We start from the raw sequence: 26,407 nt of genomic DNA, 5'->3' as shown, positions 1-26,407 counted from the left end.
GATAACAAAAGGAGTGGCTACAGGACAACTCCATGACCGTCATTGAGTAGCCCAGCCAGAGCCCAGACTTGAAGCCAATTGAAAATCTCCGGAGAGATCTGAAAATGGCTGTGCACCTGTGCTCCCCATCAAACCTGCTGGAGCTTGAGAGGTCCTGCAACGAAGAATGGGAGAAACTGCCCAAAAATAGGTGTGCCAAGCTTGTAGCATCATACTCAAAGACTTGAGGCTGTAATTGATGCTAAAGGTGCTTCAACAAAGTATTGAGCAAAGGCTGTGAATACTTATGTACACATGCTTTTTTTTGTTTATTTTTAATAAATTTGCAAAGATTTCAAACAAACTTCTTTCATGTCGTCATTATGGGGTACTGTTTGTAGAATTTTGAGGAAAATAATGAATTTAATCCATTTTGGAATAAGGCTGTAACATGACAATGTGGAAAAAGTGAAGCACTGAATATTTTCCAGATGCACTGTACACACCTTGTTTTCCTGCTAGTGTTTCAACCCCTTTGCTGGTTTATTTAAAATAATAATAATAATAATAATAATAATAAAAAAGTGTATATCCAATTTCCCCCTCGCACTGCCCGGTGACGCAAACCATATTTATTCCCTCTGACACGCAGAGCTGAAGTACAACCAAGCAGTGTTCTTCGCAAAATGCATGTAGTTTTATTTAAGTTAAATCGGGCCAAAACTTACACAGCACACCTTTAAATTGCTTCAGGGATTTTCTAAAACCAGCAAAAACACAAAAATAAGAGGCAAATGGGTATGCTACATACTGAGAAACTTAACTCTTTAATAAAACAGCAAACCAATATTCAATATTACAAAACCCAAACAAGTGCAAAAAAAGGTGAACACCGTTTAAAATTATATTAATTAGAACAAAAAATAAATAATAAATAAATAAAAAGTGAAGTAGTGATTCAGAACGGGACTAATGAGGCGTTACATACCAGGGGGCACAAACTGTGCAGGGGCCATAAAGTGTGAAGTGGGGGTAGAGGTCGTGATGTAGTTGAAATGAGTGTGGGAGGAGGGACAATACGGGGTGTGGTGGAAGCGTGGATTCGGGATGGGCCCAGAAGTCCAGGGTGTAAGATAGTGGTAGGTGGTAGAAAGCACAGGCATGTATGGCTCATAGGATGATTGCAGGGATGGCTGGCACTGCTCCTGCACCAATGGGAAAAATGCAGTGCCTGGTGTTACCACAGTGGGGGACTCCACAGTCACAGTGGTGCCTGAAAATAGGGGTGAAAGTATTGCCCAATTATTCACAGGTTTTCAAACATCAAATTACTTTTTGTTGGGAAGCTGGCATTATTAAAACAGACTGTTCAAAAGATTAATTAAAAAGAGCATTACATTCCTAGGTTTAGTCTTTATAAAAAAGGTAGACACTAATCATAACACACTGGATTATGGCCCAAGAGATACACTGCACATTTTTTTAACATTACCTACGCCTATGCAGCATAACAGTAAAGGTCGAACATGTCCAACAGGTCCTCACTGCAGCCTGTAGTGTGATCACATATTGGATTTGATTCACTATGTTCTGGATGGTATAAACATGCACCATAGTAGGTTTTAATAACATAACCGTTTAATTACGCATGCGTAAATTTATTTAGACAGGAAAGTGACAGAAAAATGACTGACAGCACAGACAGCATGTCAGTGAGTAATTTATCCAAGGTTAGGGTTACAACATCCAGTAAGTAGCTGATTTAAACCAATACATCAGGCTACAGGCTGCACTGAGGACACTCAACGTGCAGAGGTTGAAAATGACGCCAGCCACCGATTTATCACTTAGATGTAATGCGGCATTATATTTTACATAAATGTGTTCATCTGAATATCTCTGAAGTGATGTTTGAACCTTTTGCTATGAGCTCAGTCCTTGGCGAGGTGTTGTCTGTTGGCAGATTCTTTTAATCTAAGTGCACAGTGTTTGAAGGTAGCACAGGCTAGAGAAGGCATTTATCAGCTTAAGAAGGCTGTGTTTTTCCTTCATATTGGTTTAAACATATTGGAGGTTTTAATTTAAAATGTAAATATGCATGCAATTTTTTTTGGGGGGGGGGGTGGGTAGGGGGGTTGACAGTACCAAGAGCTATGAAGAGACATATGGCATGGGGGAAAGTAGGGCAGACTATGAGGAGTTCTATGCTGATGGCACCAGCTGTGTGTATGGAGGCTTGTAGAGGTGGTGCTGGCTGTGAGGTGCTGACAATTGCTGGGTGTCTCACCCTGAGGGGGTGGGCATGAACGAGCAGATTCCAGGTATGGCTGGGGCACTGTGTGGTCAGGGCTTGCAGAGACACTTGAACCTGGGTAAGGCTGAAACTGGGGCTCCCCACAAGGCTGTGGGTACACCTGCTGAATGGGCACCATGGAGTGCCAGTAGGTCTGCTGATAAGCCTGCGGAGACAAATTTTCAACTGCATATCAGTACTCACAGGGGAACTGGCTATTGTATTGCATATTTTCTCTAACAGTACAGTATTATCCATAAGACATGTGTATTATGGATAGTTAGTCACGTCTGAAAGTGTTTTACAAACTTCATTTCAATGAAATAGAATATATAGTAAAGCAGCAACAATAATGGTACTGAAAACACTACTGCCTCTTTGACATATTACTGCTACCTACCTGCACACCCAAGTTGAAAAAGTACTGGAGAACCTTGCAATCTGTGAAAAAAATGCAATGCTTAGTTTCACATTAATACACAGATCTAGGGAAACGACCCAAGAACTGTTTGCAGCTAGACTGCTCTGACCTCTAGGTAGGTCATTGCCATTGGGGTCATAAGAGTAAGATGGAGGCGGGGCCACAGTGACTGGTTCTCCCATTTCGTTCACAAACCATGGACATGCTGGAGGAAACGGCATGGATATTACTGGAAATGGAAGAGCAGGTAAGATGCTTACTTTTTAACACCATGCCAGCATCAAGTGCTATATTCATGGCAGGAGCAAGGTCAAACAATAAATGAATACATGGGTAGATGATAACAGGCAAACAAATTAACACACTGAAGAGAAATAGAAATATATATTATATATGCAAAATATTTCACACTACGTGAGCAAGTATTTGGAGAGTGACTGTCCTACTTCATGAATGTAAATAGACAGTTTACCTCAAGAGGCAAACCACTGGTAACACTCAAGAATGCCAGATTAGATTTACAAACCTTATTTTAGTTATAAAATAAATAAAAACAAAGAAAAAAGGCCACTGGGTCACCGTTTATTGATTTGACTGCTAATTAGAAGTAGCAAGATGAATTCTGAAGTGTATAGAGCTATACTTTCTGCTCAAATTGAGTCAAAAGCTGCAAAACTGGGAATGGTGCTTCACAGTGCAACCCAAGAGCTTCATAAGGCAAATAAGTTAAATGTTCTTAAATGGTCAATGACCTCAAGCCAATTGAGAATGCTTTTCACTTGCTTCAGACAAATCTAAAGACAAAAGACCCACAAACACGCAGCAACTGAAGGCGGCTGCAGTAAAGGCCTGGCAAAGCATCTCAAGGGAAGAAACTTGGCATTTGACGATGTCCATGGGTTCCAGATTTCAGGCAGACATTAACTGCATCCAATTTTTAAAAAAAAAATAATCCTAATGACTGTCCAAGTACTTTTGAGCCCATGCATATGCAAGGACTCAAATGGCTGTAATTCCAAAACATAGGGCTGCACTATTAATCGAATATTGATCGATTACAATTTTGACTGCCCACGATTACATGAACATGATCGACTGCGATATTGACATTTAAAGTTCGTCCTCCGCTCATAGAAAACTCAGCTGCATATCAAATCAAGCGCTTTATAAACTTACAGCTAGTTACCAAAGAGCGACGCAGGGATGTCATTTTGTAATGCCAAAACCCGGCAATGAGTTAGCACTTTAGCGCGCGCTGCGAGATAAATGGGTCTACAGCCAAAAAAACAAACAAAAAAAAAACCCACTTGTCTGAACCAAGTTGTTTTAAGTAGGAGCAGAGACACATGCGCACACAAATATATATATATATATATATAAATAAAAATAATCACAGACTCAAAAGGTACAGTCAGTAAGCTGCCCATTTTCAACTCAAAAGCCAATATACAGCCCCTTGGTTTAGTGTACTCTCCAAAGCCATGCCTTCGAAAGTTAAATTGTTGAAACACTCAATCATTACATAGCAGTGAAGATTTCATGAAATTTTTCATCGATAAGGTTGAAAATATTAGACGTGAAATACAAGCCATTAAATTAAAACCGGACAGTACTGTAACAAACCCATTACATGACAATGTAGCAATATCAGATCAATGTTTAGAGTATTTTGCTTCGCTTAGAGAGACCGAACTAGCTACATTAATCTCTTCAGCCAATTCATCAACTTGCATACTAGATCCCGTACCTACATGTTTGTTTAAACAGATTTGTCCAGGAGTAATTGAACCACTTCTAAATATAATCAATTCTTCCCTAAGCACTGGCTATGTACCTAAATCACTTAAATTAGCAGTTATTAAACCCTTGATTAAAAAACCTGATCTTGACCCGTCTCAACTGTCCAGCTATAGACCAATATCAAATCTCCCCTTCATCTCTAAGATTTTAGAAAAGGTTGTAGCAAAGCAGTTATGCTCGTACTTAGATAGGAATAACATTCATGAAATGTATCAGTCAGGGTTTAGACCTCATCATAGCACAGAGACAGCATTAGTTAAAGTAGTAAATGACCTTCTACTGACCTACGATCAGGGTTGTGTCTCTCTGCTTGTGTTACTCGACCTTAGTGCAGCTTTTGATACTATAGATCACACTATTCTCCTTGATAGATTAGAAAATGTTGTTGGTATTAAGGGAACAGTCCTCTCCTGGCTCAGGTCTTATCTGACCGATCGTTATCAGTTCGTAGATGTAAATGGTGAATTCTCCATGCGTACTGAGGTTACTTTTGGAGTTCCACAGGGTTCTGTTTTAGGCCCACTGCTCTTTACTTTATATATGCTACCCCTAGGTCAAATTATTCGTAAACATGGAATTAGCTTCCACTGTTATGCTGATGATACACAGTTGTATGTTTCAGCGAAGCCAGAGGACAGACAGAAGCTTAGTAAAGCTGAGGATTGTGTAAAGGACATTAGACATTGGATGTTAACTAACTTCCTTCTACTTAATTCTGATAAAACAGAAATACTTTTATTAGGCCCACGTGTAGCTAGAAGTAATCTTTCTGATCACATGGTTACTCTGGATGGTCTTTCTGTTTCATCATGTGCAGCAGTTAAAGACCTTGGAGTGATTATTGACTCCAGCCTATCATTTGATGCTCATGTAGATAATATTACTAGGATAGCCTTTTTTCATCTCAGAAATATTTCTAAAATAAGAAACATATTGTCACTACATGATGCGGAAATACTAGTTCATGCATTCGTCACCTCTAGATTAGATTACTGTAATGCCTTACTGTCTGGATGTTCCAGTAGGAATATAAATAAGCTCCAGTTAGTCCAGAATGCAGCTGCTAGAGTCCTAACTAGAACTAGAAGGTACGACCATATCACACCGATATTATCAATACTGCATTGGCTCCCAGTAAAATCTCGCATTAACTATAAAATACTTTTATTAACCTATAAAGCACTAAATGGTCTCGCGCCACAATATCTAAGCGACCTTTTGGTTTTATATAATCCGCCACGCCTACTTAGATCAAAAGATGCAGGCTATTTGACGGTACCTCGAATAGTGAAGGCTACAGCAGGGGGAAGAGCTCTCTCTTATAGAGCCCCACAGTTATGGAACAGTCTTCCTATTAGTGTTCGGGACTCAGACACAGTCTCAGTGTTTAAGTCTAGGCTTAAAACGTATTTGTTTACTCAAGCCTACCCTGACTAGATTCTGTTCTACTACTTCGCAGTCATAATTATCTTTTTTCTCCCTCTCTCCTTTCGCCGAGCCCCACATGAATTTATGGAGATACTAGAGATCCAGATCCTTTCTGCCTCTGGATGGAGCTCAAATCTTCTCTAATTCCAGACTGCTGGGAGTACGGCTGCTCCTAAGGCCATACAGACTTCATATAAATCTATAATGAACTTTTTCACACTATCTGTTGTTACCCAGATGAGGATGGGTTCCCTTCTGAGTCGGGTTCCTCTCAAGGTTTCTTCCTCTTAAAACATCTTAGGGAGTTTTTCCTTGCCACCGTCGCCACTCAGTGGCTTGCTCAGTTGGGATAAATTCGCACCTTTAATATCTGTATACCATGTTGATATTTCTGTAAAGCTGCTTTGAGACAATGTCTATTGTAAAAAGCGCTATACAAATAAAATAAAATTAAAAAAAAAAAAAAAATTGAAATTGTCCGAGTAATCCTAGTACAAGGGAGGGAGATTTCTGAACTGATCAAGTAGTTAAGTAATCAAAACTGAAGCATACTTGTCACTTGACTCTGCAACCTTGTAATAACCAATGACCAAGTGTTTATTAAATGGCCACCTATCAAATAACTAATACTTTATTCATTAATTTATGTATAAATAGCATGACAAAGTAACCCAATTACACAGAGCAAGGTACAAAACCCCTTGTTTCCACTTTCTTACAGAGTTAATTTTGTTTGGAAACCCTGCAGCTAATAACAAAAGTATTAATCAAGTACTACTTTGGAAATTAATTTATAAATGGCACACATGCCATTATAAATGTTGTGTTGGACAAACCTGGCCTGCCCAGTGTGTGTAGGGGTGGTGGCTGCCCTGGGGTCATGTTTGAAGCCTGCAGGTGATTTGGAGAGCTCTGAGAACTCACACTTGGAGAGGAGTTGGATGTAAAAATAGCAGCTGGGGCAGAGTTCACTGGCTGAGAGGAAGAAATGACTGCTGATTTCACCACTACCTAAATCACCAATTGACAAATGGACATCACACCAAAATACCAAACACCAAGAGAGTGAAAAGGCAAAAAGTGAGCAAATGGCAGACAAATACACCAAAAGTGAAGAGCTTTTAAATGGTCCAGTACAGTCAGTTGCATTATGATGTAGTATATGTAGTAAAACCTGTTGTGAGTAACTATAGGTAGCAACGCCCTCTTGTGGTGATCCAGCACGTGATCCACCCTCTTGAATGGTCTGTAAAAATATAAGAATCAATAATACTTACATTTTTATGAAACGCCATGCATGCAGTTTGCTGCGACATTATCTCCATCTGAAATATACTTGGTCACCAATTTAAAGCAAGTACATTAGGGTTTTTTTTTTTTAATAGAGATATCACAGGGTGTCGTAGAATAAAAGATTTTATATTGTTTATTTTATATATATCTCCATATATATATATATATATCTCCATATATACATACATATATATATATATACATACATATATACATATATATATATATATATATATATATATATATATCCCCGCTGGAGTATTTAGGAATGCATGTAAAATAAGCTGATATAGATGGTCAAATTAATTTCAGACAAATTAAGATATGGAGGGTTTTGTAATCAAGCTAAAGATCATGCAGTACCAGGTTAGCACTAGATTCAGCAGTGTAAACAGTTGGACGCTGAAATCCTGCATCTGCAAGAAGTCAAGAGGCGCAATATTTAACACAATGCAAATGAACATGATACATCAAAGCTAGTAGACCACAGTGAGGCATGACACACAGATTTTGTAAAGATACACTAACCAGTAGCAGAAAAGATGTACTCCTCTGAGTATTCTCCTGTAAAAAAGATGACAATGTGTAAATGTTTCCATATTTAAAGTCTAATTATCTAAATATACAAAATGTGTGAGGCAAGAAGCAGGCCACCATGGCCTCCAGTGGTGCTTCTCTCGTCTGTATCTTCCTCAGACGACGTTATAGGTTGTTTGCCTGGTGGAATAGGACTTGGGCCTCTTGGCACCCAGTAAGTAGCAGCACCAGGTACAATGGTACTGGCAACAGCTTGTCCCTGCAAAAACATTTTAAGAGAGAGATTCAGAAGAAAAGGTAAATCATGCAAGTTGTTCTGAAGTCAGTAGTTATTCAGGCTAGCGTGACACCAACAGCAATGGGAGAGAAAGCATTCTCCTCTGCCTCCTCCATCTCATAGAATGTGATGCTCCCCTCCAAGTCCTGGGCTTCCTCTCCAGACTCAGGCACAAAGCTAAACTGACACTCCTTATTTACAGATTGCATCTGACGCCTGCTTCTGCTGAAACACAATAAATATAAAATATATTGTGTAAGACCTCTGAAGGTGTGCTGTGGTATCTGGAAGACATTAGCAGCAGATCCTGTAAGTCCTATAAACTGAGGTGGGGCCTCCATGGATTGGACTTTTGTGTGCAGCAAATCCCACAGATGCTCAATCAGATTAAGGTCTGGGGAATTTAGAAGCCAAGTCAACACCTTGAACTCTCGCTCCTCAAACCATTCCTGAACAATTTTTGCAGTGTGACAGGGTGCATTATCCTGCTGAAAGAGGCCATTAGGGAATACAGTGAAGGGGAGTACTTGGAGTGCAACAATGTTTAGGTAGGTGGTTCGTGGCAAAAGTAACAGCCACACAAAAGCCAAGACCACAAGCAGAAAAATTCTCAGTCACATCCCCAACTCATACAAAACTACTGTATTACAAAGAGATGCAAACATTCACTGATGCTCAAGATGACAACATGATGCCTTAAGAGCCATGGGGATGTAAACTTTTGAACAGGATGATCTTCATAAATTGTTATTTTGTCTTCTGAGAAAAATTCTCTCTTATGTAGCTTCTGAAGAGCTGTGCTAAATGATGAAAAAAAAAAAAAAAAAAGCTTTAAAACAAAGTTTACAACGATGACCCTATTCAAAAGTTTACATCCCCCTGGCTCTTAAGGCATCATGACTTCTTGGGCATCCTGTACTAAATAAAAATGCAATATGATCATTGAATTTTTTTTTTTTTTTTACACATTTTGCAAGGGGGAATAAATTTATGACCTGTACCTGTTCATGAGACATGGCTTCAATGGACACTATGTGAGTCTTTTCATCAATTTGTTGATATTTTTCAATTGATACCATTGCAACATACTACATTTTATTTATATATATATATATATATATATATATATAAAAATAAGGGTATCTTTACCAGTTAATAGGGAGGAAGTGTGCAGCCAGTTTACTAGATAGCCTTTGCATTCTTAGGAATGGGGAATTAATTCTGGAATAGGGGATGTCCAAAAAGCATGTTTATGCGATGGTCAGGTGTCCACAAACTTCTGGCCATAGTGTATTTTCCCTCTTTCTTGGTGGCACCCACTTCACATTAACGCATTCAAAACAATCTCAATTTACCTTATCAAATTGAGGAAACCGCATCGGTGCAAATTTGAAGTGGCAAAATTGAGATGAGCGATTAGGCCATCTAATGGGAGATGGGAGGGAAGGGGACAGGGCTTCCAGGCTGACAGTTAATATTACAGAGTTTATGGAAGAAATTTTATATTACGCTTGAGCTTTATGCATGAACAATTAAGCTATGGTATAATTAGTGAACTTATCAGAAGAAATGTTAGATACTCGTTAGATACACCCGCCCCCAGCATGATTCCAAGATCCCAGATCAGTCATCCTCTGGGACTGAGGACAAATTTAACTGAAGATCTTCGACAATCTACATAGAGTGAGTTTCCTCCCCCATAGCAAGCAAATAGCCAGTAAACCCTGTGATGGGGTCCTGAACTGGGTGGCGATATGAATAACAAATTGGAGGTGAGACTTTTTATGCAAATGCATAGTTTTCAGGAAACATTATTATAGTCACACACAGGTGACCTGAAATGCCTTGGATGAATGAGTAAAACTGCAGTAAGAGAAAAGTAATAGAAAAGTGACACATGCATGTGTGTATTAATCCTTTTGAGATTATGGGGAAATTCATAGGACAAATCTTCCTGGAAGGCTGGTCCAGTGAACGAGATCATGGGACCACATAGATGAGGCACAGATGAAATTGCGGCAGGCCTAATGTAGAAGACAAGAACTCTGAATGTGAAGGTATTAGAAGAATGTAGGGAGCATATGACAAAAGCAAAGGGCAGTGGGGAGACAGACTGGGCAGAATTTAGAAAGTGGAAAATAGAAGAAGCAAAGAGACCGAAGGAGTGAGGAACACCTACACAGCTGTCAGTCATTCTAGAGGTACGTCAATTGGCTTACCTGCCATTTTATTTTGAGGGGAAATTAATTTTTGTACATATTTGTGTGATAACTCATAGTAGTGAACTCCAATATTGGAGTTCACACATTTTCCCCTTACCGTGACTTGAAGGAATAATTGTCAAAACTCTGGTAACAGCGTTTACTAGGGCTGGCATAGTAGGCCACCTCAGGTCCAATAAAATGGTGTCTATTCAGGAAACGTGCTGAACTTCTGAGCAGAACAGAAAAAGCATAAAGAGGTCAGGAAACAAAGCACTGGCATACAGAAATCAGAAATTACACAAATTCCACTGTCACGAAGGCTGGCTACATACCATATACAGTCAAATGAAAAAATAAGTACAAATACATCCCATGAAAATTGTTGGCTTTTTTGGACAAGCAAACATTTGATCATCTTTGAAACAGTGCCATTAATGAAGTTGATGTACTTGAATAAAACCACAAGGAACATTTTTAAAATCATTTAACAGAAACAATAGATGCGATTCGTCTGTGGAAAAAGTAAGTACACCTTGGCCTCAGAAGGTGAATTGCACCCGTTGGCAGAAATAACTTGTAGGTGTTTTGCATAATGGTCTACCAGGCTTGCTGGAATTTCTGACCATGCTTCCATATAACATTTTTAGTTGGAAGATTGAGGGTTTTCTTGCAAGTCCCCCCCCCCAAATATTTCAATGGGATTCAAATCCGGGATTTGACTAGGCCATTCCATAACCCTCCTTTTCTTTTTGCGCCATTCCTTGGTGGATTTGCTAGTGTGCTTAGGATCATCATCATCCTGTTGAAAGGTCCACTTCAATGTCGACTTTCAGATAGATGGCCTCAAATTATCTTCAAGCAGACTTAATGCAAACATCATAGTGGAATCAATGAATGCAAGCTGTCTAGTGCCCAAGGCAGTGAAGGGACCCAAAACCATAAGATTTCCACCACCGTGCTTGACATTTAGTGCTTCACATGAAGTGCTTCTTTGGAAAAGCTGTGTTAACCCGCAACAAACATGTCTGCCATTACTGTGACCAAACAACTGTCTTTGATTCGTCTGTCCTGAGCACATTACTCCTAAAGGAGTGCCTATGTGCTCACTGGAAAAATATTCTTACAAAGGCGTTTTCCTGGCACACCTCCCATGCAGGTAAAATTTTGTGCAATCCATTTGATTGTCAAAGTATGCACTTTGACACCAACAGTTGCAAGACTTTGGTGGATCTAGCAGATCCTGTGATGAAATTTTCATGTTTTTGATGACTTCTTTTTGCATCAGACAGTCTGCTCTTGGGCTGAATTTGCCGAGATAGCCAGTCCTGGACAAAATGGCAATTGTTTGAAGTCTGTGCCATTTGTCAATTATTTTTCCTTACAGTGGAATGATGTTATAATAATTGAGGTCTTCTTAAATCCATTGCCAGACTCAGGCATCCACAGCCTTTTTTCTGAAGGCCTTACAGAACTCTAGATCTTGGCATGACACCACCACACACCTCAATAGCAAAGGGAACACCAGACACTAGAGGGCTATAAGACAGGTTCCACCTGCACTCCCTAACCCAATGTGGAACACCTGATTCTGGATTTGGAGGTGTGAAATGTATGGAGGTGTACTTTTTCCAATGTGACTGATCGTTTGTTAATTTTGTTAATTTAACTTGTGAAAATTAATACAAAATGTACATTTTGTGTCATGTCATTTGATAGAGTGCATCAACTTTATTAATAGGCACCGGTTTAAAGCAGATCAAATGTTCGCTTGTTCAAAAAAAAAAATAAATAAAAATTCCGTGGGGTGTACTTATTTTTTCACATGACTGTGCCTCAGTTTAAAGTTATTAACTTTTAGGTAAACAATGCATTTTTTTTCCTTTTTTCCAAATAAATAAATAAAAAAGTGTCACATTTGTTTCATCATTTAACTACTTGCAGAGAGTAAATAAAGACAAGAAGAAAAAATCCCTCTTGATCAGTTAATTTTCATACACACATTACACTCCTCTCCTGCACTTCAACAACTGTAGGAGCATTAAGAAGCAGGTTGCCTAACCTAGATGGACCATATCCACGTGGTGGTCTTGGAGAGTGTGGGCGATAGTGCTCATAGGCCACACTTGTTTGGGGTGGAGGAGGGCAGTGTACTCCTGGACTGCGCACAGGTGCCAGGTTCCCTGGGCAAGGCTGTAGACGTGGGGGCAGGCCAGCCTGAGGGCGGCCATACGACATGGTCATCAACACCTCTTTACCCCGAGATTTCTTGAGAAATCTGCGTCTCACACACAGCTCCGGATCTGGACCAGACAGACATTTATAATAAGACAAGTTGGTATAAATTTTAGAATTTGTAAAAGAAAATAAAACCCGATTCTCCCAATAATCTCAAACGTATTATACAGAACAACCTGCCAATTGTAGGGGTATTGACATCTATGCATACTCATCTTACTACTGAAATCAACTTGTTTACTAGGAAAATTCCAATTTATAGAACATTGTGTTACAGCTGGTACACAGAAAAGAAGGTCACCTAGCTCTCCTGGGTACTGTTCAGCATGGCTGTAGGAATTGGTCTTCCTGCTTGGTGTAATGTTCCATGCTGGGACAGGATTCACTGGCTTCAGATTAGTCAAGGACACCAAGTGTCTAAGACACAGCAGATGACACTGAGGTACACTTTAACAAAGTTTTATTAGATACCAAGAACTGTTCTCAGATTCATACGACACCCACATTTGTTTACGTAAAACTCACTTTTCACCTAGCTCTTCAATAAACACGGTCACTGCACTGGGATGAGTCCCTACCTCCTGGATGAAAGCATTGTAGTACTTGCCTTTTGGATCCAAACGTACCTGAGCAAATAAACAAAGATTAAAGGGTGAAAAGTTTGTCGACACCTGACCATCACAGCCATATGAGCTTTTTGAACATCCCATTCCAGGTTGAGACCCTCCTTTGCTGTTATAATGACCTACATTCCTCAGAGAAGGCTTTCTACTAGATTTTGGGGCTTGGGTGTGGGGATTTACCGATGGAGCTGCAAAAGCATTAGTGAGTTCAGGCACTGATGTTAGGCAAGAAGTCCTGGGGCACAGTCGGCATTCCAATTCATCCCAAAAATATGTTCAGTGGTGTTGATGTCAGCGGTCTGTGCAGGCCACTCAAGTTTTTCAATTGCAACCTTGGCAAACCATGTCTTTATGTAGCTCGTTTTGTGCACAACAGCACTGCCATGCTGTAACAGGTTTGGGCCTCTTGGTTCCAAGTGAAAAAACTAATGCTACAGCATACAAAATAGATCCTATACAATTGTGGCTTCCAACTTTCTAGTCAGTTTGGGGAAGGTCCACATATGGGTGTGATGGTCAGGTGTCCAAACGTTTGGCCGTATACTGAATGTTAAAAACTTATTTAAAAAAAAAAAAAGAAAAAGAAACAAAAAAAACAAAAACACAAAACCTCACCAAACTAACACCAACGTTATCCCAGACAGTCATACCTGACACTTGTCTCCTAAGAAATATTGTCTACCAGCAAACACCATATAATCAGTCTTCTGGAGTTCTGAAAACACCAAGTTACCATCGTAAATTTAATAGCGAAGGCAACAGTTATCATACATCTTGACATTACTAATACTGACAGGGAATGTGATTCTTTTTCTAAAAGTATGAGTGGATTGAATGGCTTGTAAGCATGACTGTTGCTACCATAATTTCTGGAAGGCACCACTACATAGTTTTCTGCTTTCCCTCTCTACTACACCATAAAAAGATTAGTTAATTTGTTTAAACAGAGATGCTTCTCAAATCATAGTAAACCGGTAAACCGAGCTAGGATAATAGACTATAAATACCCAGATGAAGTGCTAAAACTATAGTCAGTCATATACCTAAATGGCTGGACATTCCAAGTACTGAAGTTAGTTAAGGAAAAAATAAGTGACCGTACCAGTGGCATCTATTATAGCACAGGTTAATGTCATAGGTTCATTACACTTTGGGGTGTTACTCCAGTGTAGTGCATAATACTAGTGCTTAATTTAAGAAGTAACCATCCTACAAATATCTGCGCTATACATACTCATGTACATTAGGAGTAGACAAATCAGTAACCTGGTCACCCAGGACAAAAAGACAGTCTTGGCTGTCAGTTTGTCATCTCTAGTTGCCTGGAAGACAAGTACAGTGCTGCGAAAAAGTATTTGATTTCCTCTATTTTTGTGCATCTCTAAATAATTTTAGATCTTCAAACAAAATACAACATAAAACAAAGGTAACCTGAGAAAACAGTTATTAGGGCCCAAATGTTTTACTAAGAATTATTAATGTTGTGGGGTTTCAGGGACTTTTGAGGCCCTTAACATGCTCAAAACTCATGAAATTCGGCACACACGTCAAAGATTCATTAGGACATTGTAAAGCCTTAGACCTGGGTTTAACCCAACATCAGCACAAAACAACTTACTCTACGGTACTCGCTTCCTGTACTCACCATAGTGTTTGGGCCTGCCCTCACTGCTTGCAGCTAGCTTTTATACATCCATCCATCCATATAAATAAATAGATAAATAAATAAATAAAATTAGAGACGCACCAATACTAAACTTCTCAGCAGATACCGATAGTGCTACCTTTTATGCCTTCTTTTAAATTAATAGTTCCACAATTCTGAAATAAATGCAAATAAAAACTTTATTCTCTCCATTTCAACAAGTTGTTTCACAGTAACTGGTCTCAAACAGAAAACATTACTCAAATTAACACTAATGTCTGAAGATTAAAGTAAGATTTTTTTAACTTACTGAACGTTATTAATTCATATTATCAGAATTAAGTGACTGAATTCTCAAACACCTCCTGTTAGGTTCACATTCAGTCATCACAAACAAAAGCATTTCTACTTTATCTTTGAACATCAAACTGGAAATATATATAGGACCAATTTAAGCTTTTTTGATATTAACTCCATAGTAACATTAACTTCATATGAAATACCACTCTAAAAATATTTCTGTGCAATATATACACATTTTTTCAACTCCTCTTCATTTAAATCTTTCAACAGTGTACTGCCCCTTTAATTCAGTAGTGCGGAGGTTGTGGGGGGATTAGACTCGATTAAACGCTTCACTGCTGCTACTTCCAGTGTAAAGTTTTAACAGTGCAGAGATTACAGAGCTTACAAACTGCAGTTGTCATCATTCTGCACAAGACATCTTTACAAAAATCGATGCGTTTTCCTGCCTTCTTTTTATTGTCCGAATATAACCGGCCCTGAACATCGGAAGTCTAAACTAATCGGCCGATAGCATGAAATATATGAATGAGATGCACCGATAAGGGCAGGTTTTCATGCGATAGATTTTATATATATATATATATATATATATATATATATATATATATATATATATATATATATATATATATATATATATATATATATATATATGTGTGTGTGGAGAGAGAGAGCTCTTGCTGCATGATCTAGTTGCACTTGATTTTCTACTTACAGACATTCTTTAGGATTTTCTGGTAGAGGGTCGAATTCATGTTTCCTTCAATTATTGCAAGTTGCCCAGGCCCTGAAGCGGCCCGACACCATCACACTTCCACCACCGTGCTTGATCATAGGTATGATGTTATTTTTGTAGAATTCTGTGTTTGATTTATGCCAGATGTAACAGTACCCACGTCTTCCAAACAGTTCCACTTTCGAGTCATCAATCAAAAGAACATCCTATCAAAAGTTTGAGGATCATCAAGGAGTGTTTTGGATAAATGCAGTCGAGTCTTAAAGTTCTTCTAGGTTAGAGGTAGTTTTCACCTCGCCAGTCTTCAATCAATGCCATTTTTACCCAGCATCTTTCTGACAATGGAGTCATGAATAGTGACTTTTACAGACGCAAGAGGGGCATGTAGGTCCTTTGATGTTGTCCTCAGCTCTTTTATGACTTGTTGGATGATTAGTTTCTGTGTTCTTGGAGGAATTTTGGAAGGTTGGCCACTTATGGGAAAGTGTACTACTGTGCACAGTTTTCCCATTTGGAGAGAATGGCTCTCACTTTGGTCCTTTGATCTGGGATCAGAGACTTTGAAATAACTTCGTAACCCTTCTCAGACTGATGCATTTCAATCACATTCTTCATCATTTTTGGAATTTTCAATTTTGGCACAGTGTGTGACTGGGTAAGACCTTTTAACCAACTTCATGCTGTTAAAAGGTTATATTTAAGTGTTAATGTTAATTTGACTGAACATGGTTTAGGTATCCCCAATTATAAATTTCATGCAGTTTCACACATTTGGGGAATTAGTAACTACAGGGGCAAATACATTTTCACACAGGCCCAGTTGGTATTGGGTACATTTTTTGCTTCAATAAATATCATTTAAATTTGTGTTTACTCAAGTTGCCTTTGTTTTCATTTCTGAAACAATTTAGTATGAGATGTACAAAAACAGAAGTCATCTTTTTCACAGCATTGTTTAGTCAACAGGCTGCTGATACCAGCATTTTTTCCCTCCCATCCATCACACAGAAAAGAAAAATGCCAACTTATTTGATATGTACAGTGCTGCTTGAAAGTTAGTGAATCCTTTAGAATTTTCTATATCCCTGCATAAATACCAAAAACATCAGAAGTCCTAAACATGGGCAAAGAACCAAATTAAACAAATGAGACAAACATACAGTTGGTCATTTATTTGAGGAAAATGATCCAATATTACATACATGTGAGTGGCAAACATATGTGAACCTTTGCTTTCAGTATCTGGCGTGACCCTGTTGTGCAGCAATTACTGGAACAAACTACGTTTCCGGTAACTGTTAATCAGTCCTGCATGTCGGCTTGGAGGAATTTGAACCCATTCCTCAGTAGAGGACAGCTTCATCTCTGGGATGTTGGTGGGTTTCCTCACATGAACTGCTTGCTTCAGGTCCTTCCACAACATTTGTATTAGATTAAGGTTAGGACTTAGCCATTCCAAAACATTAACTTTATTCTTCTTTAACCATTCTTTGGTAGAATTGACTTGTGTGCTTAGGGTCGGTGTCTTGCTGCATGACCCACTTTCTCTTGAGATTCAGTTCATGGGCAGATGTGCTGACATTTTCCTTTAGAATTTGCTGGTATAATTCAGAATTCATTGTTCCATCAATGATAGCAAGTCATCCTGACCCAGAAGCAGCAAGACAGGGCCATACCGTGATACTACCACCATGTTTTACAGATAGAATAAGGTTCTTATGCTGCAATGCATTGTTTTAATTTCTGTTTTAATAACACTCATCAATTATACCAAAATGTTCTATTTTGGTCTCATCCAGCTACAAAACATTTTTCCAAAAGCTTTCTGGTTTGTCCACATGATCTTTAGCAAACTTCAGACAGGCAGCAATGTTATTTTTTTGAGAGCAGTGACTTTCTCCTTGCAACCCTGCCATTCACACCATAGCTCAGTGCTCTCCTGATGGTGGACTCATTAACGGTAACGTTCGCCAATAAGAGAGGCCTTTAGTTGCTTAGAAGTTACCGTCTTTGTGACCTGGTGGTCTATTGCACATCTCACCCTTGGGAGTGATCTTTGTTGGTTGACCACTGCTGGGGTAACAATGGTTTTGAGTTTCTTCCATTTGTACACAATGTCTCACTGGATTGGTGGAATCCAAACTCTAGAGATGGTTTTGTAACCTTTTCCAGCCTGATGAGCATCAACAATTATTTTTCTGAGGTCCTCAGAAATCTCCTTCATTCATGCCATGATGCACTTCCACAAACATGTGTTGTGAAGATCAGACTTTGATAGATCCCTGTTATTTAAATAAAACAAGGTGCTCACTCACACCTGATAGTCATCCCATTGATTGAAAGCACCTGACTAATTTCACCTTCAAATTAACTACTAATCCAATGTAACACTGGATCATTTCTCAATAATTAAGTGACCTAGTATAATATTTGTCTCATTGGGTTCTCAGTCATCTTTTAGACTTGAAAATCTAATGTTTTATTTATATTAGGTTATATTTTTGCACAGAGAGACAATTCTAAAGGGTTCACAAACTTTCGAGTACCACTGTACATCTAAATGCACTCCTGTTGGTTCAATGTGCCACCACGAACTAACATGTACTACTTGTTGCTGAATCTTGCCACTTACTAAACTACAGACATTAAAGGACACATGCTGGTGAACAGTAGGAACTACTTTAGAAGTTGTATAAATTATCTTAAAGGTTGACAGGCAAAGCAGTAACACACTGGGTATGTTACACTAGCCCACCAGTTTAGATAGTGTGAGAGAGAGATATTTTTTTTATATATATATATATATATATATATATATATATATATATATATATATATATATATATATATATATATATATATATATATATATATACACACACACACACACACACACACACACACACAATACGCATGCCACGGAAGCAGCTTGAGTCTGGAAAACCATTTATATTAAAAAAAAAAAATTAAAAAAAACCCCACAGAGGGGGAACTACAGTGGAGTATTCTAATTTATGCACGCCTTTAGAAAAAATAACATGAATCAATACTCCGTTGCATATAATTTGTTTGCGATTGTGTTTAATCCACATCTCACCTTTTCGGCTGTCATGCCACATGTCAAACTCCACATTGCGGTACAACTCTGGGTCTAAGGCTTTCAGTACCTTGTAAGGAAGAGCAATCTTTGCTGGGCCGTCCGTAGCCTGAAGTAAAGTTCCCAAAGCATAATCTGTCAAGTCACTCAAATGTACATGGTTTTATTCCGTAAGACACTTTGGATTCCATTACCTTTTGGTCTTCAGTTCCAACTTTAACTTTTTCCTCAGAGCGGGTATGACCACTTGGCTCCCACTCCTCTCTATAAAAGTAATGCACATTATATAAAAGTGCATAAAAATTTAATTTGAGAAGGATAAAGCTAATATACAAAACTGAATATTAATAAAATGTACTGCCTTCATTTATGGTTATGTGAACTGGATCTGAATTAATTCAAACAACCTTACGTCCCTTATATTATTTGAAACAAAAATTCCTATTTGTATAAAGTTTAACAGACATTGCCAAAGCAGTTTTGAAGAAATAAGGGTTTAGATCTCAGATCAAGCCAGATGCAACACTGGCATGAAGAGAGAGGGGAAAAAAAAAAAAAAAAAAAAAAAAAAAAAAAAAAAAACCCTCTGAAACAAAATGAGGAGGAAACCTTGAAAGGAACCGGACTACAAAGGGAGCCCAGTCAACTGCTGGTTAATACTGGATTTTTTTTGTTTGTTTGTTTAAAAGTGTACTGTTTGACTTCACTCTTACAAGTTGCAAAATAGTAGAGTCAAAAAGTAATGCATGCTGAAAGAATGAAAGGATGAGCATATTGTGAATAAGGGTTTTGGAATAAGCACAAGACAGTCTTTATGATTACAGCAGCAGTTATTAGGGACAAATCTATAGCATCCAGGCGAGATATTCAGAAAACCAGTTGTATATGGTTTTTCTCTCTCCAATTCAATCACTGTTAAGCTGCGTCAAAATTCAATTGGGCATTACAGCCCCCACCCCCTTTTACAATTCATTTAGTTGTGAACCAAAACAAAATGTATAGCAAGACCTGGGAGAACTGTCCTCAACAGGATCATAACCAGCATCTTCACTGCACCCAGAGAAGCTGTTCCTGTAGCGCCTTCCTCCTCCTCTAAACCCATCCAGTGCCATATGGAGATCCTCCTCTTCGACACCAAGAACATGTGTGTACAACAACTCATATAGCAGGGCTTCAAACAAAGAAATAGAATTAAAGATCCAACCACTTTTTTCCTTATGCCAAACCGTTTCCATTCATGAAAGAGTACGCATGCCTAAGGATGTACACCATGCAGATAGGAGTACTTTACTGATCCCTAAGGGAATTTTTTGAAAAGCACTTATTTAAGAATACTTATTTTACTATTGTGGTTAAATCTATAATGCAGCTACAATTAAAAAAAAAAAAAAAAAAAAAAAAAGTGTGTCAAACAGACTAGCACTGGCTGTAGACTTTAATTTGAAGGCTTATGCAAAACTCACATTGGCATAATGCTGCATTCACTGGGTAGGTCCTTGGGTACACAATGTCATAGTGGCCATTATTTGAGCAACAGAGCAAAATCTGTCATACACAATAAATTACTGTTTAAATCCATCATTCAGAAGTCAAAATAAAAATACTGTAAACGTCAAAAGTGACTGCACTCTGTATGAAGTGCAGTGATAGAAAATGAAAAAACAAGTGTTCAAGTTCCAACAGTACTCTCTGACTATATTGTGTTGCAAAAGTAAAGAGTGATTACAGGAGGTGCGGTAGGTCTAATGAAGCTTAAATTGGTAACTGATGGACTGGGTTTGTTTTTAATTATATTTATTTATTAGGGATGCACCGAATGTTCGGCAACCGAAATAAGTGAAAAGGCAGAAAAAATTTGACTGAACAATGACGCGTTTGATGACGCGACCAAATAGCCTAGCTACCAGAGTGAGACGCGCGAACATTACAACCTCGATGAGGGGGCGCGCGCATGCACGAGCTACGTGCACTTCGGATGTTTACTGTGGACACGTGCATTTTTGTTTCTGTTCCGGAGTATTCTGTCTCGTCGTGAGACTTAAGGGAGTAGAGTACAGAAGCAGGTAAAGACGTATTTATTTAAGGGCAGGCAGACAAATCCAAATCGTAATCCAAAAAAACGTAGTCAATCAGGCAAAGGGTCGGGCGAGCGGCAAACGGGCATAAACGGGGCAGAGCAGGAATCAAAGTCGCGGTCACAGAAAACGGTCAAAACACAAAACAAGAAACATGAACTAGTACTATGGACTGGGAGCCGAAACACCAACACGCGGGGACTAAATGAACTAATCTATAGTTTAAACTAATTAAATCTATCAAGGAACATAACATTAACAACATATCTAACTATACTCTATCTACTATAATACTCCACAAGGTGTACAGGGATGCGAGCGGTATATATCCCCAATATAATCAGCCGTATATAACCGAATAGAACCATTTATTGCACTCTTGTCGTAGGCTACAGAGTGTTACATTCTTTCAGCAGTCAGTTATAGGCCTAACATAGGCTATTCAAGGGGGGCTCAAAGATGACCACATAAAAATATATTTATTTTACTCATTTATTTATTTAAAGTTATATTGTGCCTTGTTGGTAGGCAATGCCTGCTGGAATGAAAAAAAGAAAAATGTTCAGTGTTAAATATTTTGAAATTGTAGTTTTGTCTTTGAAAAGCAAGACAAAATAGTAAAAAGCACATTTTGACTAATTTATGCAATGGTGAAAAAAGTGGCAAAATAAATGAAAAAACGTGTTTGGTATTCGGCCAAGTTTTTCATTATATTCGGTTTCGGCCAAGAATTTTTATTTCGGTGCATCCCGTGTGTGTGTGTGTGTAATATATATATATATATATATATATATATATATATATATATATATATATATATATATATAAAAAATATATTACACACACACACACACACACACACACACACACACACACACACACACACACAGGATGCACCGAAATAAAAATTCTTGGCCGAAACCGAATATAATGACAAACTTGGGGAAAAAAAATACGTTTTTTTTCCCCCATTTATTTTGCCATCCATTTTTTTCACCATTGCATAAATTAAATAGTCAAAATGTGATTTTTTTCCATTCCAGCAGGCATAGGCTACCAACAAGGCACAATATAACTTTAAATAAATAAATGAATAAAATAAAAATATTATGTGATCATCCTTGAGCCCCCATTGAATAGCCCATGTTAGGCCTATAACTGACTGCTGAAAGAATGTAACACCCTGTAGCCTACAACCAAAAAGTGCATTAAAAAGTGCATTGACAAGAGTGCAAAAAATGGTTCTATTTGGTTATATACAGCTTATCATATTGGGGATGTATACCGCTCGCGTCCCTGTACACCTCGCGGAGTATTATAGTAGATATAGTATAGTTAGATACGTTGTTAATGTTATGTTCCTTGATAGATCTAGTTAATTTAAACTATAGATTAGTTCATTTAGTCCCCACTGGTTTTTCCGCTCCCAGTCCATAGTACTAGTTCATGTTCCTTGTTTTGACCCCGTTTTCTGTGACTGCGACTTTGATTCCCTTTGCCTGTCTTGACTACGTTTTTTGGATTACGATTTGGATTTGTCTGCCTGCCCTTAAATAAATATGTCTTTACCAGCTTCCCAGCCTCCCTTACGTCTCGCCACGTGACCGAATACTCCGGAACAGAAACAAAACAAATCCACATGTCCACAGTAAACATCCGAAGAGCACGTGGCTCATGCACGTAGCTCGTGCATGCACGCACCCCCTCATCAAGGTCGTGACATTAGCTCGTCTCACTCTGGTTGCTAGGCTATTTGGTCGCGTCATCAAACACGTCTCTGTTCGGTCAAATTTATTCGGCCGAAAATGCTTTTTTGGCCGAATAATTTCGGTTGCCGAACATTTGATGCATCCCTAATATACACATATATACACAATAAAAATTCAGAGCATTAAAACAAATTATGTACTATAATTGGCCTTTTTTGTTGTTTTCAAACAGCAGATACTTCCAAAACCTTTACAGCACTTTAGGGTGAAAGCTGCCAAAACCCAACGTGCATCTTTACAGCACTTTCTGGTTAAAATAAAAAAATAAATAAATAAATAAATAAAAATTTCCATAACCCCAAGTTCATGTTTACATGTTTAGACCTCTTGCCAACAAAGCAACCCAGTCTTACACACCAAGCACTACTGATCAATCACAACTCGCCTTAGACAAGTGATCCTCCTCTCCAATCTCAGTTGGTGACTTCCCAGGGTACCTGTAAATGATGAAGTGTCGCCTGCACCAAACACCATATTTACATCACAATCCAACCACAAAGTTACACCTAGCCACATGATTTATGGGTGGCCACATAATACATGGATACTCTAGTTTCTTCTAAACCCTGATCACAGTAAAAGGTGCATCAATTATATTTACTTGGGAAATTTTGGAAACTAAATTATTTCCTACTGCAATATAGGTTTAAGTCTATATAGGGACCAGAAATTGGAACACTCACTTTTTTGTGTCAAAATTAACAATACAGTAAATCAACTTTAAAGAATACCCCACCTGTAAAGCAGAGACAAAGCTTTAATCTCCACTTGGCCCACAGTCTCCTAAAAGTAAATTTAAATAGCACATCAGGTCACATTTTACACAAACCCCAGCAACTGCACAATGTCAAATGCTCAAACGTTGCCAGATCAAATGTTGTATGTCATAAATCTCCATTGTTTTTTTTTATAATTAATGGAACCTGGATGGTGCAACAAAACTAGCTGTTGCTGTGAAAGGCTACCATTTTTAAGTTACGTGATAAGTTTTTTCCTGCAAGAATCTTCCATCAACTTTTTTTCAGTCTCAATTATTTTCCATTTCACCGGAGTCCAACACAGTTTGGTCTTTGTGAAACAATATCCCAAATTTTTTGCTATTTTGTCCACTTAAATTTTTTTTTTTTTTTTTTTTTACCCTTTCAGAAAATGCTTTCATCATAAAACTACAGGTAGCATATTTTGATAGGCTAACTCAAGATCAGAATATGCCTCTAGCATTAAAACATTAAGAAGGATGAACTTATGGGTGAGCAAAACTGAAGTGCGCTCGCGAAATCTCTTATGAGGCCGTCACCCTAGGCAGAATAATTTGTCAGGACACCTGCAGCGCTGTTTAATTCAAATACACTAACCTTCGGGTCGTCCAAACGCTCCAAATACTTCTCAAAAGACCCTTCAACAAACTGCAATAAACAAAAACAACAACAAAAAAAAAAGGCCACAACTTATTTCAGCAAACAAAAATCTGAGGGAGGGGGAAAAAGGAAAAAACTAAATTAACTCACAGGCTCGAAGTTGTATTTATTGGCCCTCATGAAGTTGACGCAGTCTTTTCTTATTTTTTGATGGTAATTCTGGGAGAAATAAAGCTATCGACATAAACAAACAAAAAGTCGTTCAAGTTACACAGATTATAAAGGACACAAAATCAACCTAGCTATTTACTCAGGAACAACGCTTCAACTACACTAACTGGACTAGCTGCAGCGAGCTTCTGGGAGACGGTAAGCAAACCCCCTTATTTTCCCACGTTTATTTTAAAGTGAAAACAGAGTACCTGCTCAGAAACAGCTCGAAATAAACAGGACGCGTCCCGAGCCATCATTTTTCGGTATAAACCGAGACTGGCTAGGTACTCATCCATGTTCACGAAATACTTCTTCAACGCTTTCTGCATTGCAAAGAAAACCGTATTCTAGAGAGAACGCAAAGCGTCTTAACGGTTCACTAACGCCAACAGGGAAAAGGGCGAAATGTGGGTGATCCCCCAGTTCCGAAGGAGAACAGGTGCTTCCAATGAGCACTAATTGAATTTTTTTCCCGCCCCCGAGAATCAAAACAGGATGTAAGGGGGAGTCTTGAAAATTGTCATACACTACTAAGTTTTAATAGTGACAAATAGTTCGCATTGCTCAGTCTATCTGAAAAGAAAATGTCAATATAAAGTTGACCACCCCTAAAATGGGTCATACTATTGTCAATGCATGAGCGCAGTAGACTAAATGCGGGAAATAACATGCAGTTGTGCACTCAATCGGCCGAATACAATGGAGATAGCATGGGGAAATGCTGTGTTTGAAAGACAGTTTTTTCTTGGAAAATAAATGTTATAATCTAAATGTAGTTGAATCTCGAGCATAAATTTCATGCACAGTTTATCAAAATGAAATGTTTATGGTGAAATTAACAGTTTACCTGTTGTCATGAGGTCAGTTTAAGATTTCGCTGTGAAGGAAGCAAACTGATAAAATACTGTTAATTAACATAGCATACGACTCGGACAAATAATTTACAACCACAAAAATGTCATTTAGACCATATAGGCTACTTTTCTCACAGCGTGTATTTTAATTGCGCGCCTATGCTCGCGCATGAAAGTTACGTCCTTTATTATGGCAACAATAAGTTATGTGTGTACGCGTGTTCTCTCGTGATCATCCATTCAGCGGTTAAATGGTTAGGAATCAATTCAATATAATTTTGACATACTGGCATACTGAGGTGTATCATACAAAAACTGTGGTTCTTTTTGTTCCTCTTTTCTAAATTGCCCCATACCAATAGGCCTACCATATGAATGTCTGTTTTGTCTGTGTATAGTTTTGGTTGGTAATAAATTGAAAATACAATCACCTTTTCATATGTAAATAGCAGAGGTTTATTTTTGCACTCAGATTTAATTTAACACTGGTGATGTCATGAGTAAGAGAGAGGGAACAGACATAAGGCAGTTTTTTATGGCCAGAAAAGACAAACAAATTGAGGAGTAGTTCAGAAAGAACATACTACTTCTTTCAACCATGCGTGGCACTATTTGTCACATAAAGCTGAACAGCATCATATTAATTATCCCAGCCAACATGTTTATATGGGCCCCACATGGGGTTACACTTAGGCTACAGGGGTACCGAGTGGGCATGGGCATCTTATATGGGGCTCCCTATGTGGCTCCTAGTTGTGTCACTAATGGGAAATGAGTGCATGGGCTCAAAATGGGCAACACAAATAGGGTCCATTTTGGTTTACCGAATGGGCTAGACAAGTGCAAACACAATCAGTCCGATATAGGCTGATTACATGGGTCAGAGATAGTATACACATATGCACCGTTGAAATGTTTTTTTGTTATTGTTGTTGTTTTGACACTCGGACTAATGTTCAAATGTTATAGCAGGTAAGTTAAGCTACTTCTACAATCTAATCAAAATCTAAAAATGCCAATACTCCTGCAATTTTACCCAATTGTCTGTTTTTTAAAAGTATCAAGAGCCCATGGACATGGATAAAAAAAAAAAAAGACTATTGTGAGATCTTGCAAAACTTTTTGCAGGATCTCGCGAGATCTGACACAGTAATGCCCATCCCCCACCCCCTGACTTTTCCATTCGTGTCACTGCCATAGTGCTGTTCATTTTCCAAAGGAGACTTTGTTGTCACTCAGTGTGCCCAAGGTAAGAACTAAATTA

At 38.4% G+C, this 26,407-nt stretch overlaps 1 protein-coding gene across 1 annotated transcript; it reads right to left on the bottom strand.

Moving 5' to 3' along the window:
• Window positions 1-418: 418 nt before the first annotated feature.
• alg13 (ALG13 UDP-N-acetylglucosaminyltransferase subunit) lies at window positions 419-24,720 on the bottom strand. Its single transcript, XM_053649252.1, has 24 exons — window positions 24,499-24,720; window positions 24,227-24,310; window positions 24,074-24,124; window positions 23,455-23,501; window positions 23,104-23,176; window positions 20,338-20,419; window positions 19,883-20,045; window positions 19,069-19,138; window positions 18,875-18,983; window positions 13,741-13,805; window positions 12,993-13,093; window positions 12,769-12,884; window positions 12,292-12,532; window positions 10,348-10,458; window positions 8,106-8,253; window positions 7,869-8,010; window positions 7,743-7,778; window positions 7,578-7,630; window positions 7,096-7,167; window positions 6,758-6,932; window positions 2,803-2,898; window positions 2,673-2,713; window positions 2,249-2,438; window positions 419-1,252 (listed from the first exon to the last, which is right to left on the bottom strand). The coding sequence occupies exons 1-24, from the start codon at window positions 24,616-24,618 to the stop codon at window positions 960-962; spliced, it is 2,679 nt and encodes an 892-aa protein (XP_053505227.1). The 5' UTR covers window positions 24,619-24,720; the 3' UTR covers window positions 419-959.
• Window positions 24,721-26,407: the final 1,687 nt, after the last annotated feature.

Source organism: Ictalurus furcatus, chromosome 18, assembly GCF_023375685.1.
Source record: "Ictalurus furcatus strain D&B chromosome 18, Billie_1.0, whole genome shotgun sequence".
In the NCBI taxonomy this organism is placed as follows: domain Eukaryota; kingdom Metazoa; phylum Chordata; class Actinopteri; order Siluriformes; family Ictaluridae; genus Ictalurus; species Ictalurus furcatus.
This window is presented reverse-complemented; position numbering and strand designations above follow the sequence as displayed.